Below are 14,230 nucleotides of genomic sequence, written 5' to 3'. Positions count from 1 at the left end.
ATACAAAAACTCTTAATTATTTCAGCTATTTAGAAACCTGGGCTGCTTAAATTTTGATTTTCGCATCGTTATTTACATCAACATCCGAAATTTTACGAGTTAAGTCGTTAATCTTTTTAAATTAAAATTTCTCTGACACGATATCTTTATCTTAGAATCTCCTTTTTTTTTTTTTTTTTTTACATATCACTTAGATCTTAGATTCCAGATTCCAGATTCTTAGATTAGATTAGGCTTCTATCGGAAACGAGCCATTTTTACATTTGCAAAAATTAAAACCGACCAAACCGAAGTTGCTTTGTCTTTCGTCTGGACTTGTCTTAACTTTTAATAATTTTAGTAATTTCGTAATTATAAGGGGACACTCGCTTAACAAATTAAATGCGATCCTAGGCTTAGAATACAGCATTCTCGAATATCCAATCAAGATAGGAATTGACGCGTGTGTATATTCCAGGACGTCCAGGTTCTCCGCATCGAATACCCCAAGATACTATTCCGATATTTACCCATCTGCCATTTGCAAGCTGATGAAGGAGTGGTCCACCGGAGTCACCCTGTACACGAACGTAGTCATTGGCCGGAATATTAGCTTTGTTCCTGATCGTATCAAGGTCTCTTACATACCTGACAAGCGTCGCCTCCGCCGTTGTAAGCGCCGGCGCAAATCGTCGTATTAGCAATTCGTCGAGCGATGCTGCTCGTACATTTACTCTGCGGCCATACTGGGACCTCGACTTCCATCAAAACCGGACTATGGGAGCCTCCGTAGTAGCGTGCGCCCCAACCTAAATTTTTAACCATCGATTGTAATCCTGATGCGTCTCTTGTATCAGCTTCGATCAATGCTTCGATCAATGATCGTATTTTTTTATATTCTTTATACTTCGCATATTTTTGTTAATCCGACGAGACAATATGGTTTATTTCGAATTATTTCGAAGCTTACCCTCGACATGAATTTCTATGATTTTCTAATACGTTGTAAAACTCAACATTTGGAACAATTTTCTGCTCTCACGAAAATGTCCAACTCTCTTGTAACAGTTCCTAAGATACTCGTGAAAAATTATCGGTACGACTATAGTGAATTCAGCATATAATTGCGCGTCCGCCGCAGCGTAGGCGTCAGTATCGACCACACTTAAAATGACACTTAATCCAAGCCTGTATAAACTATAAAAAAAGAGATAAGAATCAAGTTTGAATTCACTGAGATAAGAATTCACTGTAGTGATACCGGCAGTTCTTCGCGAATATCTCGGAAACTAAGAGAGTGCAACGTTTTCGCGAGAAGAGAGAGTCGTTCTAAATTGGACTTTACGTGTTCAAGAATCATCGAAACTGGTGTTTCGAAAATAATGTAAAATAGTGTGGAGAACAGCTAACGGGCACAGCGAAAACGGAAAGGATACCTGTTATAACTGCGTCCTTGTACTCGAACGTTTGACCGATTGGTGGCAGACACACGGGCCAAATGTAACTGTCGAAGACGGTCGGCAGATACAGTTTCACTATTGCTATGTCATTTGCGAAAGTGTCAAGAACAAAGTCTCGATGTATACGTATTTCGGAAATCGTGAAATCCACGGCTCTCGTTTCTTCGCTCGTCGCGAAATCGTATTCTCCGAGCCTGACTTTGATGTCCTGCGGTCCAAATCTGACCAACGAAAGGGAAACTTGAATTAACATTATGCCTTTGTACTGAAAACCAGGAGGATGAAACGCGAGGAAGAGGTAAAGGAGAGAACGTTCCGTTCAGAACCTGCGTATGGAGAACTGGTCAGGTTCTTGACTATCTTTAGGTTTAAGAAAATATGAGATCTTGTACACGCGATCGTAGCAACCAACTAGTTGCCGAAGATCACCAAAAAACACGAGTAAAATTAGCTAGTTTCCTATGATAAACGACGTACTTTGAATCGATATATACGTTCACGCTACGAGCAACTGTGCTGCAGATCTGCCGCGTAAAAGCAATAAAAATAAGTTATCGATGGTATCTCGATGCATTCATAAAGTCGTTAAATAATGTAGCCGACATTTTTATAACATCGAAGAACTTATGTTTGTATTTTCTTACTTCTTTAAAGAATATACAGAACGTTCCTTTTTATGGCCATCTTGTAAGATACATTGATGGTCTTCGCATTACCATATTGAGTAAAATTCCTAATCTACGGGACGAAAATTTACCTGTAAACGCAGTGGGCAGCAGTTAAAACGTGTCTATCGGTGACGAGCACACCGCCACAATAGTAAGCGTTATCCGTTGTAAGAAGAGCCACCATCCAGGGCCATTTCGTGGGATAGGCCGGTCTACCGCCCACCAACTTGCTTTGACTTTTCAATGTAGTTCCGCATCCTCTCAATGCCGGATTTTTAGGCCGAGACGTTGTCGTTCTATGCTCGCCCGACCAAACGATTCTCACCTCGTTTTGTTTCTTATCGTCACTCGCTGAAACGAATAGCCAGCTATTACCACTCCGTCCATAAATTATATTCCGGTGGAAACGAATTTGTTTATCGTTCTCTTAACAATTTAAATTATCAATTTGCATATTTCATATGAAATCGACAAATGTGCCAATACTTACGATACGACGCGTGCCCTTTTTGCTCGACAGATCGTTACATACGTACCAGCAATCTGCGGAAGAGTGTCGACAAAATCCTCGTCTACCATAGAATTTGTACGCGTTTCGTTCCCGTGTCTCGAGCAACAAATGCCTGTGTATCTGTTTCAATTCCATTAGATTCAATCCGATTCAAACTTTCACGCAGGGAAACGAATTAAACACTTACGTTTGGTCGATTACGCACGAGTGATTTATAGCCAGCGTAAAGTTTGAGCCATACTCATGAGATAAGCACCGTTTCAAGTGCTCGCAGTGACCCGATTCGTTGTTCAATCCGGCACACTTCGAAGACGTCGGTACCTATGTAAATGCAAAGTCTCTTCTGCTTAAGCTATCACGTTTTACATTTATCTTATGACTACGCTGCGGATATTTATGTATCTGCAAGAAATATAAATAGCGAAAATGTACAAACTACACATAATATGCAAAAATATGGAAGATTTACGAGGTAACGTATTTATTATAATATTTAGAGGATGTATAAAATCTCATTTTAGAATTCATTTTTTTAATCGTGTTTGTGAAAACGTATAAAAAAATGCATAAACGTCCGCAATCTAATTATCGTTAAGTTTTACGTACCATTCCAGTTGAAGAGGCTCTTTGGTGATGGATATGCTCTGCAAAATCTATCAATGACAGAACAAACGATCAACGATAGCGATCGGAGGATGTCCAGAACAGATAAATCTATTTGCAACCAGTGCTTCCGTTTATGAACAAAACAAAAAATTTTCTCTCTAGTACACGAATCTATGTTAAGCATTTATGCTACGAGCTTTCTCGTTCGCCAACTAGCATGAGCTGGGATATACACACGGTTCTTTCGTAGAAACCCGTCTGTATCCGTATCAATTTTTTAATCGGATTACCATTTAACTAGAAAATGTTACAATCTCGAAATTTGAAACTAATAAAGTCAAATTAACTTTAATTTGGTCGAGTATGGTTCTCGCAAATATAATATAAATGAATATAATACAATTTATTATCGTGAGATGAAACTTGAAACGATGCGAGACAGAAAAGTTTAGAATATTGCTAATTGAAGAACTTATTATGAGAATAACAGGTTAAAGAAATATCATCGAAGGAAACAGTGTCTTTACGCGGAAAAAGTACAAAGTAACTTACCTGTCGTGTTTTTGCCATAGCTGGAAGATCGAGCAAGTGACATTGCGCAGAAAACGCAAAAAAGAAACGTAGATTGCATTAACTTCTTTCGAATTTCCATCTCTTAGCTTCTTCTTAATTACCAACTGCATCGACGAAAATGATTTGTTTGCCAGAACGTCAGAGAGCACCGTGGTAGAGATCGAATGAAACAGCCAAAACGAATAGCAAACGTTCTCTTATATACACGTGCATATTGCCTAGGCATGCAACCCGCTATACACTCGAGTCTCTCGTTTGTAGAAACCGAGGCGCTACGCTGTCTTGATGTGATTTCTATCAATCAACTTCGATCATAAATGTTAGACCGTATACATTCTGTGTTACGATTGTAGATAAGGTGCGTAAAATTTACTTTTCTTTTCTCCTCTTGCCTTCCTTTCCTCCTTTTTCTTCATACCGCCTAATGTTGTTATAAAGTTAAAAGCAAAACATTCAAAATTCCTTATACCTATCTGGATTGATAATATTTTAATTTAATTACGTCGATGATTATGAAAATGGTGTAAGTCTAAAACTTAAAGTAGTTCAAATTCTAATTTATTTTACGTTATATCAAGCAAACTTACAATAATGTGCAAGAACTTTTGCACAAAAAATATTTGACTCCAGTTATATTTATAGTCACTGTCACAATTAAGGAAATGTTCACAGTGTGCGATATTTTAATTTCTCGCGCCGATTTTAATTGAGAAGAAATTGTGCCTCCTCGAGCAATCAGCAGTCAGCTAGGCGAGGTTTTGGCGGGACGAAACATTAGTTCAGTACCGGCAAGCATGACGTTCGTACGTGTTATTCCGTGCGAAATGCGTGATTTCAACTTCGTAATAATTCTTCGCCTTTTATAGATTATTATCAGGTATGTTTAACAAATACACGTTTGTTTAATAGTTCGTTTGTTTAACAGTGTCATATCGAAATTAAACAATTTCTCAAACTCGTTTCATTCGTGTTACGTTGATTTCTTATTTGACTGTCAAAATCACCAACAACTTGCATATGAACCTTGGCAAAACAATGGTGGTAGTGGTGGTGGAAGTGGTGGTGGTGGTGGAAGTGGAGGTGGAAGTGGTTGTAGTGGTGGAGGTGATAGTGGGGGTGGTAGTGGGGGTGGTAGTGGGGGTGGTAGTGGGGGTGGTAGTGGGGGTGGTAGTGGGGGTGGTAGTGGGGGTGGTAGAGGGGGTGGAAGAGGGGGTGGTGGTGGGGGTGGGGGTGGTAGTGGTAGCGGGGGTGGGGGTGGTGGTGGTAGTGGGGGTAGAAGTGGTGGTGGTGGTGGTGGAAGTGATGGTGGTGGTGGAAGTGGAGGTGGAAGTATAGGTGGGAGTGGAAGTGGAGGTGGGAGTGGAAGTGGTGGTAGTGGTGGGGGTAGGAGTGGTGGTGGTGGTGGTGATGGAAGTGGAGGTGGGGGTGGTGGGGGTGGTGGGGGTGGTGGGGGTGGTAGTGGTGGTGGGGGTGGTAGTGATGGTGGGGGTGATAGTGGTGGTGGGGGTGGGGGTGGTAGTGGTGGTGGGGGTGATAGTGGTGGTGGGGGTGGTGGTGGTGGTGGTGGTGGAAGTGGTGGTGGAAGTGGTTGTAGTGGTGGAGGTGATAGTGGGGGTGGTAGTGGGGGTGGTAGTGGGGGTGGTAGTGGGGTTGGTAGTGGTGGTGGGGGTGGGGGTGGTGGTGGTGGTGGAAGTGGTGGTGGAAGTGGTTGTAGTGGTGGAGGTGATAGTGGGGGTGGTAGTGGGGGTGGTAGTGGGGGTGGTAGTGGGGTTGGTAGTGGGGGTGAAAGTGGGGGTGAAAGTGGGGGTGGAAGTGGGGGTGTTAGTGGGGGTGGTAGTGGTGGTGGTGGTGGAAGTGATGGTGGGGGTGGTGGTAGTGGTGGGGGTGGTAGTGGTGGTGGTAGTGGAAGTGGTGGTGGGGGTGGTCGTGGTGGTGGTAGTGGGGGTGGAAGTGGTAGTAGTAGTTCTTTTTTTGGCCGATGTATGTATCGGTCCATCATCACATTGGGCAAATCGCGGTTTTTCTTATTAGTGTTGCGAGATATTATTTACGGGTTGAATTGGAACTACGATATAATATCGCGGCTTTTTATTAGTGTCGCTAGAGAATGATCACGGTTTGAATTAGATTTGCGACAAAATGCTAATCGTGTTTGCTTTAGAGTTGCCAATTATGATGTCGCGATAGTCTTTTACAATTTTTATTATGAATTTTTAGAACTTCTTAGAAAATTGTACGTGTCATAATTTATCCTATTTTCTATTGTTTAAAATTCGATTATAAAAATGTTAGTTTTTAATTAATTTTGTAGTAATGCAAGTTGCAACGTCAGGATACTTGACGAAGTTTTTTCATATAGTAAATACTAATTTCCATGAATTCACTTTAAGAGTTAGCTTTGCGATATCATCCCATCGTGATTTCTGATTAATTTTCCTTTTAGCGTTGCGATAATGAATGATCGCGTTTTGTCAAGTAGAGTTGCGTTTATAAAATGCTCAAAATCTACATTTGTCGGAGACTGTTACTGGATCACTCGGATACAGCTACAAGAGCTGTACAAATGGGACCGTTCATCGGTGTTACGTTGTGTGATCCGACGTCAAACAAAGAATCTGTCCCTCGGTCAGGTTACTATCTGGGTAAACCTAATCTTAAGGAACCGCCATAAACATAGCGTTTTTACGATCATGACTTTTAAAATCTTTAACTTGCAACTCGAGAGGTTCCTTAGAATTATTACTCAGCCCTGTAGATTACATAATGAACCAAATATTTCGTACCATATACAGCACTCGGGGGCCGTTTTTACCTGCTAGCGACCTTCAATAGGGGGCGGCCAGCATTAACCCTACCCATCAGTTTTTATCCAATTAAAAGCGATGGCCGTGACCTTGGCTTCCTTTACGAAAATCACAATCAACGAATCCGCTTGCCTTGTGCGCTGGACACACCTATCGCTAGTTTTTCCTCCAAAACTTACTTGCTAGCGACAGTTTTCGCTGAGCACATCTTAACTTGCGATCAAATCTTTGTATTTTCGCAACGATACACGCGATACATTCGCAGACTTGTCGTATTCGAAGTTGTTAGAAATAAAGTGTTATTTCAATTGTTAACCAAGTGTTAATATTAATCAACCACTTCTATTCTCTTAACCCAAATAGGGGATCGACTGAATTCGTGGCGTCGATTGTCTCATCGTAACGGGTATTTACGCCTCTCGTTGACGCGTTATCTCGCGATCGCGTCCCTCCTCGAAACGGTCGAACAATCAGCAACCTCCTAAATGGTTGCACTGGGATATGTCGACCTTCCATTGCATTGAACAAACCGCCTATTTTTTTATTAGCGTTAGCGTTTTTTGTATTAGGAAGAAATGGTATTCGCGTTGATTTTAGTATTGCAAAATATGACAATCGCGATTGTATTTAGCAATTTTAATTACAAATTGTCAGAATTTCTTTCTTAATACTTATTTCAAGTTTCTTGTTCCCTTTAAAGTAGGATATAGAATTTTATCATCGACTTACAGTATTGAAGTTTGTAGTAGTACGATGTTTCAATCAGCTTTTTCTTCATGTTATAGATATTAATTTTATTTTTGTTTTCGTCGCGTTCATTTTAATTAGTTGCCTGGTTAAAGTTGCGTTGATGAATGATCGCGTCTTTCAAAGTAGTGTTGCGCCTATATCCTGCTCATCCTTCTCCCATTTGACTGTGGAAGCACCGTTGCTGCTCCTGGATCATCAGATGCAGTTTCACCAGTAGTCCCCTATATGGCTACACTGGACCGTTATTAGTGTTGCGAACATGTAATTATGAGTGCATAGATTAATAGTTACTAGTGTTGTGCAAATAATTAACCGGGGAATTTATCTTTTTCTTTCCTTGTCTCTCAGTCGATAGTAAGTTGATTAATATTGTAAAAATGATAAAGTACTCGTTGCGGTTTGTTTTGAGAATTTTCCTTTATATTTCATAGTTCCATGTAATAAATTAGAGTTGCGAAATAGAATGGATATTCCACTGGATATTCCACTTATTCGTTTACATTGAGGTAAATACTTTGATAGCTCTTCTGGCTATTTAGAATCATTTCTTTTTCAGCACTCTTTATTACCAGAGTGTTTGTAATTGAAAAAATTGCTAAATACGTTGTTTGTTAATAATAAATATTTTTCAAATCGGATGGAGGTACCGTTTTTAAATAATTTCATATTGCATTTAAAAGGAAGTAAAAAATATATCACAATGAGATACTTGGATAACGCAGTTTTGAGAATTTATTTCACTTACTATTGAGTTGATTGCTAATTGTCTGTGATCGCGATTGTCTTATATAGCTAGAAAATTTATCAAGTGGTTCATCGAATCGTAAATCTGAATCGTGTTGCCGATTCGACTTTTCTAGGCGTGATAAAATCAAGGACAATATAAATTCCCTGTGCATAGCGGGGAAAGGACAGGGGTGAAGAGAAAGAGGTAGGGAAATGACGAAAGAGGGCGGGAAGAGGGAAAGGGAAATAGAGAAACGCGTTGAAAGAGAAGGCGAGAAGAACGCGAGATCGAGGACAAGCCAGGGGCACTTCCATTTAAGGCACCCCGCGTGCGATCTCTCGTTTCTCTCGGCGCCACTTTGACACGCATATTCGCGGAACATTTACCATTCAAGTAACACACTTTTCGTGTCGACCAGCTTTCCTCTCTCTACAAAAATTTGAATATAAGTCACATTGACGACATTGCAATCGGGATGGACGAAAATTTATCGTGCAACGAAGTTTCTCATGGCTTTCTTGTTCATGCATTTATTTATTCATATCGTACTTTTACATACATAGTTGCGGGCAATTTCGAATTACCGCAAGTAACTGTAAAACCTCGATTATTAGAATATGGATTAATAAAAATCGTTTTTCATATCTAATTTCACCGCCTATTTTTAGAAGAGTTATCCTATTGAACCCGATCAGTTGTTCTCTTTTCAATAATCTTTGCCACCAAGTGACGCCAAAATTAACAAAAACGCACTTGTCGATTTGTCCTATACGTATCCAATTAAAAAATGTCTTGAAAGATCCGTTTAATGTTCATATTTATGGAATAATTAAAAAAATGTGATCTCTCGAATGGAAACAAATATATTCGATCGTCCACACGGCGTGTCGTCATAATCGATGTTCTACTGTAGAATATATTGTATTGGAATTAAATATAGAATTACATATATTGTATTAGGTGTCTTTGTCGATCGGCAGGAATCATCTTTTCTTTCCATCGGTCGTCAATTGTTCGTCGATTAAGCAAATTTGCTTATCGGAATAGGCTTCGCGTCGGGATCACTCAAATCCAACGTGTAGCCTAGCACCTTTGAGGTATTCATAGTAGGGTCGTAAATTCTTTCCACGTGTCGAAGAATGTCGCCCACGATTTTATCCGTGCTCTCGCGAACGTACGGTTTTCCGTCCGAGGTGCGACCAGAATGAACGATCTTCATTCCATCGTTGTTAGATATAATCACGTTATTGCCTCCAATTTTGTGCACCGAAGCTGGACCATGAGCTAGAACAGTTTCATTATCTTATTGAAGAGCACGGGGAAAGAACATGATATTGCAATTTTAAGATTCAACATGCTACAAGAACATAATGCAACGAAAAGCGTAACTGGATCCATAACGACAGATTTTGCGCGAAACATATTTCATTGTCGTTGACATTAAGACATAGACACGATAATTAATTTATGCGATTATTCGAGTTGCGTATAAATAGACGTAATCTTAGTTTTGAACGTATCGCTTACTTAATTAGGAAGATATTTCAAAAAGTGAAACGATTAGACGCGCGATGCAAATATTGCGATTAGATAAAAAATTCGATCGCCTTGAAAAGCGAAGAGAGAACGGATCTCTTTGTCGATAGTGAAAGGAACGTTTACGTTAACGTTTAACTGTAATTGGTGTAATTTTCCAGCATTGAGTCGAAGAAAGAACTTGAAAAGGTCGAGTAATCCGTTTATCGCGTACTACATCCATTGGATGTAGTTCTACCGTATTCAGATTCCATCTGAATCCATTGGGATATTAATTTGCGTGTCTAGGGCTTATGGATGTAAGTAGTAGAAGTTTACTGATTCCTCCCACTACCTGATCGCTTGTTCACGTAGTAGTTCACTTTCAGGTAGACATAATAGTCATCATCAGGGAATTACTCATGCCTATTACGCAGGAAATCACATTACTCATAGCTATAAGGACTAAATTATGTACCGAATGCATTCGTGGCAAGTATTCTTACATCGTTTGAGAATTATGCGTGTACAATGCCTACAAAAAGTATTTCTGCGCCAAAAGTGTAAGTACAATTCTACTTACTGTAGCATTTATATACCATTTAATTAGATGCAACTACATAAAATTTAGTATCATTTAGTAGTACTTTCATATCGCTACAAAAATTTGATACTATGAAAATGCAGCGTAGAATTTGATTAATAAAAACGCTCCGTTGCTTCATTTGCCAAAAATGCTCTTTGTAGCGCATTGTATAACTGATTATGTAGTATTAAAAAAAAAAAAAGAAAACAAAATGTGCAAAAGCTCATTTGATGGAACGTTAACTAAAATTTTGTCCCAAAAACTACTTGATTTGAGTGGAATTCCACCGTACCTAATTCTTCGTTCAGTTTTTCCGTTACCCGATGAATCTGTGCCGAGTTTGCTTGCACCGTTTCTTGTATCCGTTGATTCAGTTGCATTATGTTGTGCTGAATGTTTCTATTCAGCGCCCCGATATTCTCGTGGAGACCTCTCAGCCAATCCGTTCCCGCGTATACTTGTCCACTGGACCTGCTACCAATCGAAGTGCGCGTTACTTCAAAATAATGCACGCTGTGACCACGTAATTTCTCGCACGCACGAAGAAAACGCCGGAGAAAGTTGGCTTTAATAAAAACATACATTGCGACCATAGTTGGGACTAATACACCGCATTGACACTTATCGAAACTTCACGAATTTTGACGCTATATCGTATGTGGTATATTATCCAAAGACGTACAACTTCGCTGATATAATCGTGATAGTTGGCGTCCGTACTAATGACATTTCAAAGTATTTTGCATAGGAAAAACACTCTTATATGTATATGTATATTCGTGAAAAATTTCTAGAAATGTTCAAAGACATTCGTGAACAGTTGTAGGTATCGATAAAAATTGGTAGCTCTTTGATATTTACACCAAACGCTTGATCGATACTTGTACGAAAGTGTGGATACCAATATGAAGTTTTAAAAGTTGAAGTTTTAAAAGTAAAGATAAAATTTTCGAAGCTTTCGGATGTTTATAACTTATGAAATCATCTATCTCGGTATTCGTAAAGTATTTGATAAATATTCGGTTGCTGTTGGATCGATGGATAAATTGATATACCTGTTGCTCCATCAGATATCGGTATCGATACTGAAAATTAAAGCTAACCCGCGATTTCGATACCTTTTAATGGACTAAGTACTCGGATATCGAATTATTCGAGCGTCAATATGTATCGTAATAGTCCCACCGCTAATTGCGTCCATAAGCCGCTGAACCGGCTATCGATCGACTAACCTGCACAACATCACCGTAGCGACCATCGCTGCGCAAAATACGCTGATTCGTCCTCTCATCTTTGCTTTCCGGCTTTTACAGTCTTTCCTCTGGTTCTCTGGTTCTCTGGTTCTCTGGTTATTCCGTATTGTTCGTAAGAGCACAAAGCGATCAGTGCATCACCCACGCGAGTTAAAGCGAGAATCGCGTAATCCTGGGATCACGGAAAGTAAAGCACGACTGTGAGGCGCGCAATAGAAGCCTTTCTTTCCCCCTTCAAATCTCTATCCGTGTTAACGTTCAAACCATTACCTTTCGTTGGCTGTGCGCGCTGCGTCATCAAGAATTACGTATTTATTGACCGCAATTCTACGCGCATCATCCACTGTCGACGACTATGCGCGGTATCGTGATAGACGGTATCGACCAGAGACATCGCTCGCAATCAGTTAAAAAAGAATCAGCGAATCCATTCTATCTATCAATGCTGAGCTAAACTGAATTCAAGCTCGGCATTGACGTAACGCGAATCAAGTACAGTCGTATCCGTAAGTTACTCGACACTTACTTATTTCGGGGAAAATTATTCCTAAGAATACGACTTTCTCAGTTGACTTTACTCGTCGCTCATTCTTCATTCGTTGTTTACTCGGTCAAATGAAAATATTCACGATTTTTATACTGTGAAATAATCTATTGTATATATCGCGAGACGAAGTTAGCATTTACGTGAGATATTGAAACTACGCAATGTCAAAAGTACGTATGCTTCTTGACAATCGTTTTGCCTAAAATACGATAAATTATTATATAGTATTATTAAATAGTATATAAAATACGATAATTCGCAACAAGCTCGTTTTCCTTCTATCCTGCTCGTCAGTTGCAGGCGTGCGTATAACGTTGCTTCCGCTCGTGAACAAATCTGGTCGGTATGGACTTGGCATAAATAATAAAAATCGATGAACTGAAGAAGCGATTTGATTTATTACTTGTAATCATTACGGTACACGCTGACTGTACTTGTTCCTGGAATCGCGAGACGATGCAACCAAGTCCTTGACAAGATCGCGTTATAACACTTATGTGTATGCTTTTCTGTGAGACGTCCGAGTTGGATAAGAGGGCGTAAGGTTATCTACGGAAATGAAACGTTCGTCGAAAAACTCATAATATCGACATAATAGAATCGACGGAAGAAACAAACATTACGCCGGGTTCATATTGACCCGAGCTACTTCCTGAATATCTTCCTGAACCGTTCGCCAGTTGTTCGGGCTGCTCGCAGGTAGTTCGCGTACTGTTCACCAACGGAAGCAACATCGTATCCCCACTTTGAAGCTCGATAGTTCGCGAAAAGGACGCGAGCGGATACCGAACATTTCGTAAGATGTTGGCAAACGTTTTATAGTCGTTCTACGATTTTCTTACGAATATTGCATGTAACAAATTCCCAAAACCTAGAAAAATATTTCAAGTACTGCACCGTGTTCGTTTGATGCAAACACATGAGTCGACTATTACGTTTGACGAACAGTTCTGTTTATCATTTATTCGCATACTGCGCGAAATATGCTTGTGTTACGTAAAGTGGACACGAACATGATACACGTACGAACATCTTGTCTCCGAACGCTGTTCATCGACTGTTCGCTAATTCACGCGTCTTTAAAGAACGAGAAAGAACGGTTCGTAGGTATCGCGTCGACGTAACAATCAGGATTTTTCTATTATTAGATCATCGTGATCGGTCGATGATGGTTGAAAAACGTCAGAATGGAAAAAATACGAGATGATCGCGGCGATTCGGACGGAAGGAGATGTATCGCCGTGATAGAAAGGGGGAGACTCGGTTCGGGGGAGTGACGAACATGGGTCGAACGCGGTGGGAGACGACGTTGAAGAAGAGGACGGGTCTGGTTGACCCACGGGGCAGAAACTGGTTTCGGATTCGGATTCGGATTACGCGGCCGTTCCGAAACCGTTCTCGCGTACACATACGCTCGAGGCCACGACGCATCGACCCCCCACACGACCACTCCTACGGTAAACGCGCTTCTTTCATCCTCACGACCTTGAACCTTCTTTTCCATCTTCTTCTCCTTTTCCCCTTCCCCTATGTTTCTCCTTTCTCTGCCCTTCGATCGCGTTGAAAAAATATAAACTGCGTTTCTTCTGGTGCATTCTATGCATCTTTGTACACGTTGGTATGCACAGTTATCCGTCAGGCAGTCTGAGACAGCGTGGCTGTTCCCTGTCGATTTAAGCGGTTTGTCGATCGTCGTTCTTTCTAAATTCCACTTCGTAAGCAACAAAATCCTATAATACGAGAATCGTAGGTTCAGAAAAATTGTGTCAATTGCGAACTGTCAGAGTCAAATTCGAAGTTTACTGGTCCCGATAGTAAAGCAGTACTGTTCGTGATATTTACCTTTGCACAGGAACGTTTAATGTAAAAGATTAATATGATGAATTTCCTCAGATTTTATTACATTTCCGAAATTTTACTTATTTTCTCGGAAGCCTCGAGTCGACTTACTGATATTCGTCCATTAAAAATTAAATCCAACCAATCCATGGTACCCATATCTTTGTTTCGATATGACCACAAAGGGTTAATATCTCGTTCCCACTCCCTTCCTCGTTTCTCTTCGGACCCTCGCCCATCTGTTCTTTCCTTTGCTTACAAACACGAACGCTTCCCGACCTCTTTCATCCGTCCGTTTTACGTCCGATGTCATGTAGGCAGCAGGTAGCAAACAAACTCGAATCGTAAACGGCGTAATCGTCTCATTCCTTCCTCTTTCCACTCTGTCGTCCCGATCGAGCAAGCAAATCCA

At 40.4% G+C, this 14,230-nt stretch overlaps 4 protein-coding genes across 5 annotated transcripts in view; 2 read left to right on the top strand and 2 right to left on the bottom strand.

Annotated features, from left to right (window-relative positions):
• Positions 1–139: 139 nt before the first annotated feature.
• LOC126870744 (proclotting enzyme-like) lies at positions 140–4,669 on the bottom strand. Its single transcript, XM_050628767.1, has 8 exons — positions 3,777–4,669; positions 3,225–3,271; positions 2,806–2,939; positions 2,644–2,738; positions 2,197–2,458; positions 1,416–1,660; positions 628–788; positions 140–557 (listed from the first exon to the last, which is right to left on the bottom strand). The coding sequence occupies exons 1-8, from the start codon at positions 3,874–3,876 to the stop codon at positions 396–398; spliced, it is 1,206 nt and encodes a 401-aa protein (XP_050484724.1). The 5' UTR covers positions 3,877–4,669; the 3' UTR covers positions 140–395.
• On the top strand, positions 4,316–5,908 carry LOC126870513 (uncharacterized). The gene is made up of 2 exons (XM_050628311.1): positions 4,316–4,320; positions 4,723–5,908. The coding sequence occupies exons 1-2, from the start codon at positions 4,316–4,318 to the stop codon at positions 5,906–5,908; spliced, it is 1,191 nt and encodes a 396-aa protein (XP_050484268.1).
• A 2,673-nt stretch (positions 5,909–8,581) lies between these two features.
• LOC126870755 (uncharacterized) lies at positions 8,582–11,643 on the bottom strand. Of its 2 annotated transcripts, none has more exons than XM_050628790.1 (3): positions 11,412–11,643; positions 10,472–10,650; positions 8,582–9,362 (listed from the first exon to the last, which is right to left on the bottom strand). In XM_050628790.1, the coding sequence occupies exons 1-3, from the start codon at positions 11,468–11,470 to the stop codon at positions 9,100–9,102; spliced, it is 501 nt and encodes a 166-aa protein (XP_050484747.1). In that variant the 5' UTR covers positions 11,471–11,643; the 3' UTR covers positions 8,582–9,099. The 2 variants fall into 2 exon arrangements, with proteins under 2 accessions (XP_050484747.1, XP_050484746.1); XM_050628789.1 differs by having other exon boundaries at positions 10,472–10,653; positions 11,412–11,639.
• Positions 11,644–11,805: 162 nt separating this feature from the next.
• The window catches only part of LOC126870717 (semaphorin-5A), a 29,723-nt gene continuing 27,298 nt past the window's right edge, over positions 11,806–14,230 (top strand). Inside the window, exon 1 of the mRNA XM_050628685.1 lies at positions 11,806–11,938. The gene's annotated coding sequence lies outside the window, so the exon portion shown is untranslated. The remainder of the gene's footprint in view (positions 11,939–14,230) is intronic.

The sequence above is a fragment of the Bombus huntii genome, chromosome 10 (genome assembly GCF_024542735.1).
Source record: "Bombus huntii isolate Logan2020A chromosome 10, iyBomHunt1.1, whole genome shotgun sequence".
Classification (NCBI taxonomy): domain Eukaryota; kingdom Metazoa; phylum Arthropoda; class Insecta; order Hymenoptera; family Apidae; genus Bombus; species Bombus huntii.
This window is presented reverse-complemented; position numbering and strand designations above follow the sequence as displayed.